The sequence below is a fragment of the Phaethon lepturus genome, unplaced genomic scaffold (genome assembly GCF_000687285.1).
Source record: "Phaethon lepturus isolate BGI_N335 unplaced genomic scaffold, ASM68728v1 scaffold17601, whole genome shotgun sequence".
Lineage (NCBI taxonomy): Eukaryota > Metazoa > Chordata > Aves > Phaethontiformes > Phaethontidae > Phaethon > Phaethon lepturus.
In genome coordinates this window covers 16,202-16,737 of record NW_010519992.1, presented here as the reverse complement: position 1 = coordinate 16,737, position 536 = coordinate 16,202, and the positions used below count along the sequence as shown (strand labels likewise).

At 60.1% G+C, this 536-nt stretch overlaps 1 protein-coding gene across 1 annotated transcript in view; it reads right to left on the bottom strand.

Annotated features, from left to right (window-relative positions):
* HIP1R (huntingtin interacting protein 1 related) overlaps positions 1–536 on the bottom strand; it is a gene marked incomplete at its 5' end in the record, with an annotated part of 12,689 nt that overhangs the window by 442 nt on the left and 11,711 nt on the right. Inside the window, 2 exons of the mRNA XM_010297246.1 lie at positions 163–224; positions 396–519. Of these exons, the coding sequence (XP_010295548.1) occupies positions 163–224; positions 396–519 (186 nt within the window). The remainder of the gene's footprint in view (positions 1–162; positions 225–395; positions 520–536) is intronic.

Sequence of the window (536 nt, the reverse complement as noted above, 5' to 3'; positions counted from 1 at the left end):
ACGCCAATCTTGGCCCCTGCGCACCCGGGGGGCAATCCCCCCCGCCAGCCCCAGTGCTATGGCTGGGGAGGCAAAAGAAGGGACCCCCCCTTGTGCGGGCGCAGCTCAGGACCTCAGCCTGGCCCCAGGGGGGCAGCACCCAATCCTCCTTCGTGGCCGTACCTGTGTTTCCATCTCTTCCTTCTTCAGCTTGATGAGGGACATGCCGGAAAAGTCCATGGTGTCTGTGGAGAAAAGTGGGGGGTCCTCGCTGGGCGCAGCCCTTGCAGAGGGCCCTCACGTGCCAAAGCGAAGCCAGACAGGCACCTCGAGGTCTCCACCAGGCCAGAAAGTGATTTGTTTGTGGGTTTTGGTTTTTTTTTTTTTACCCTCGCTTTTCCTTGCAAAATCCTCACCTTTCTCCTCAATCTGCTCTTGCCCCGACTTGGTGGAAGCCACCACGTTGGCCGCCATCTCGTTGACGTTGCGCGAGCACTCCTGGAGCCGGCCCAGGTTCCTGCTGCTCTTCTCGGCTTTCACCTGCAAAGAGCACAGGC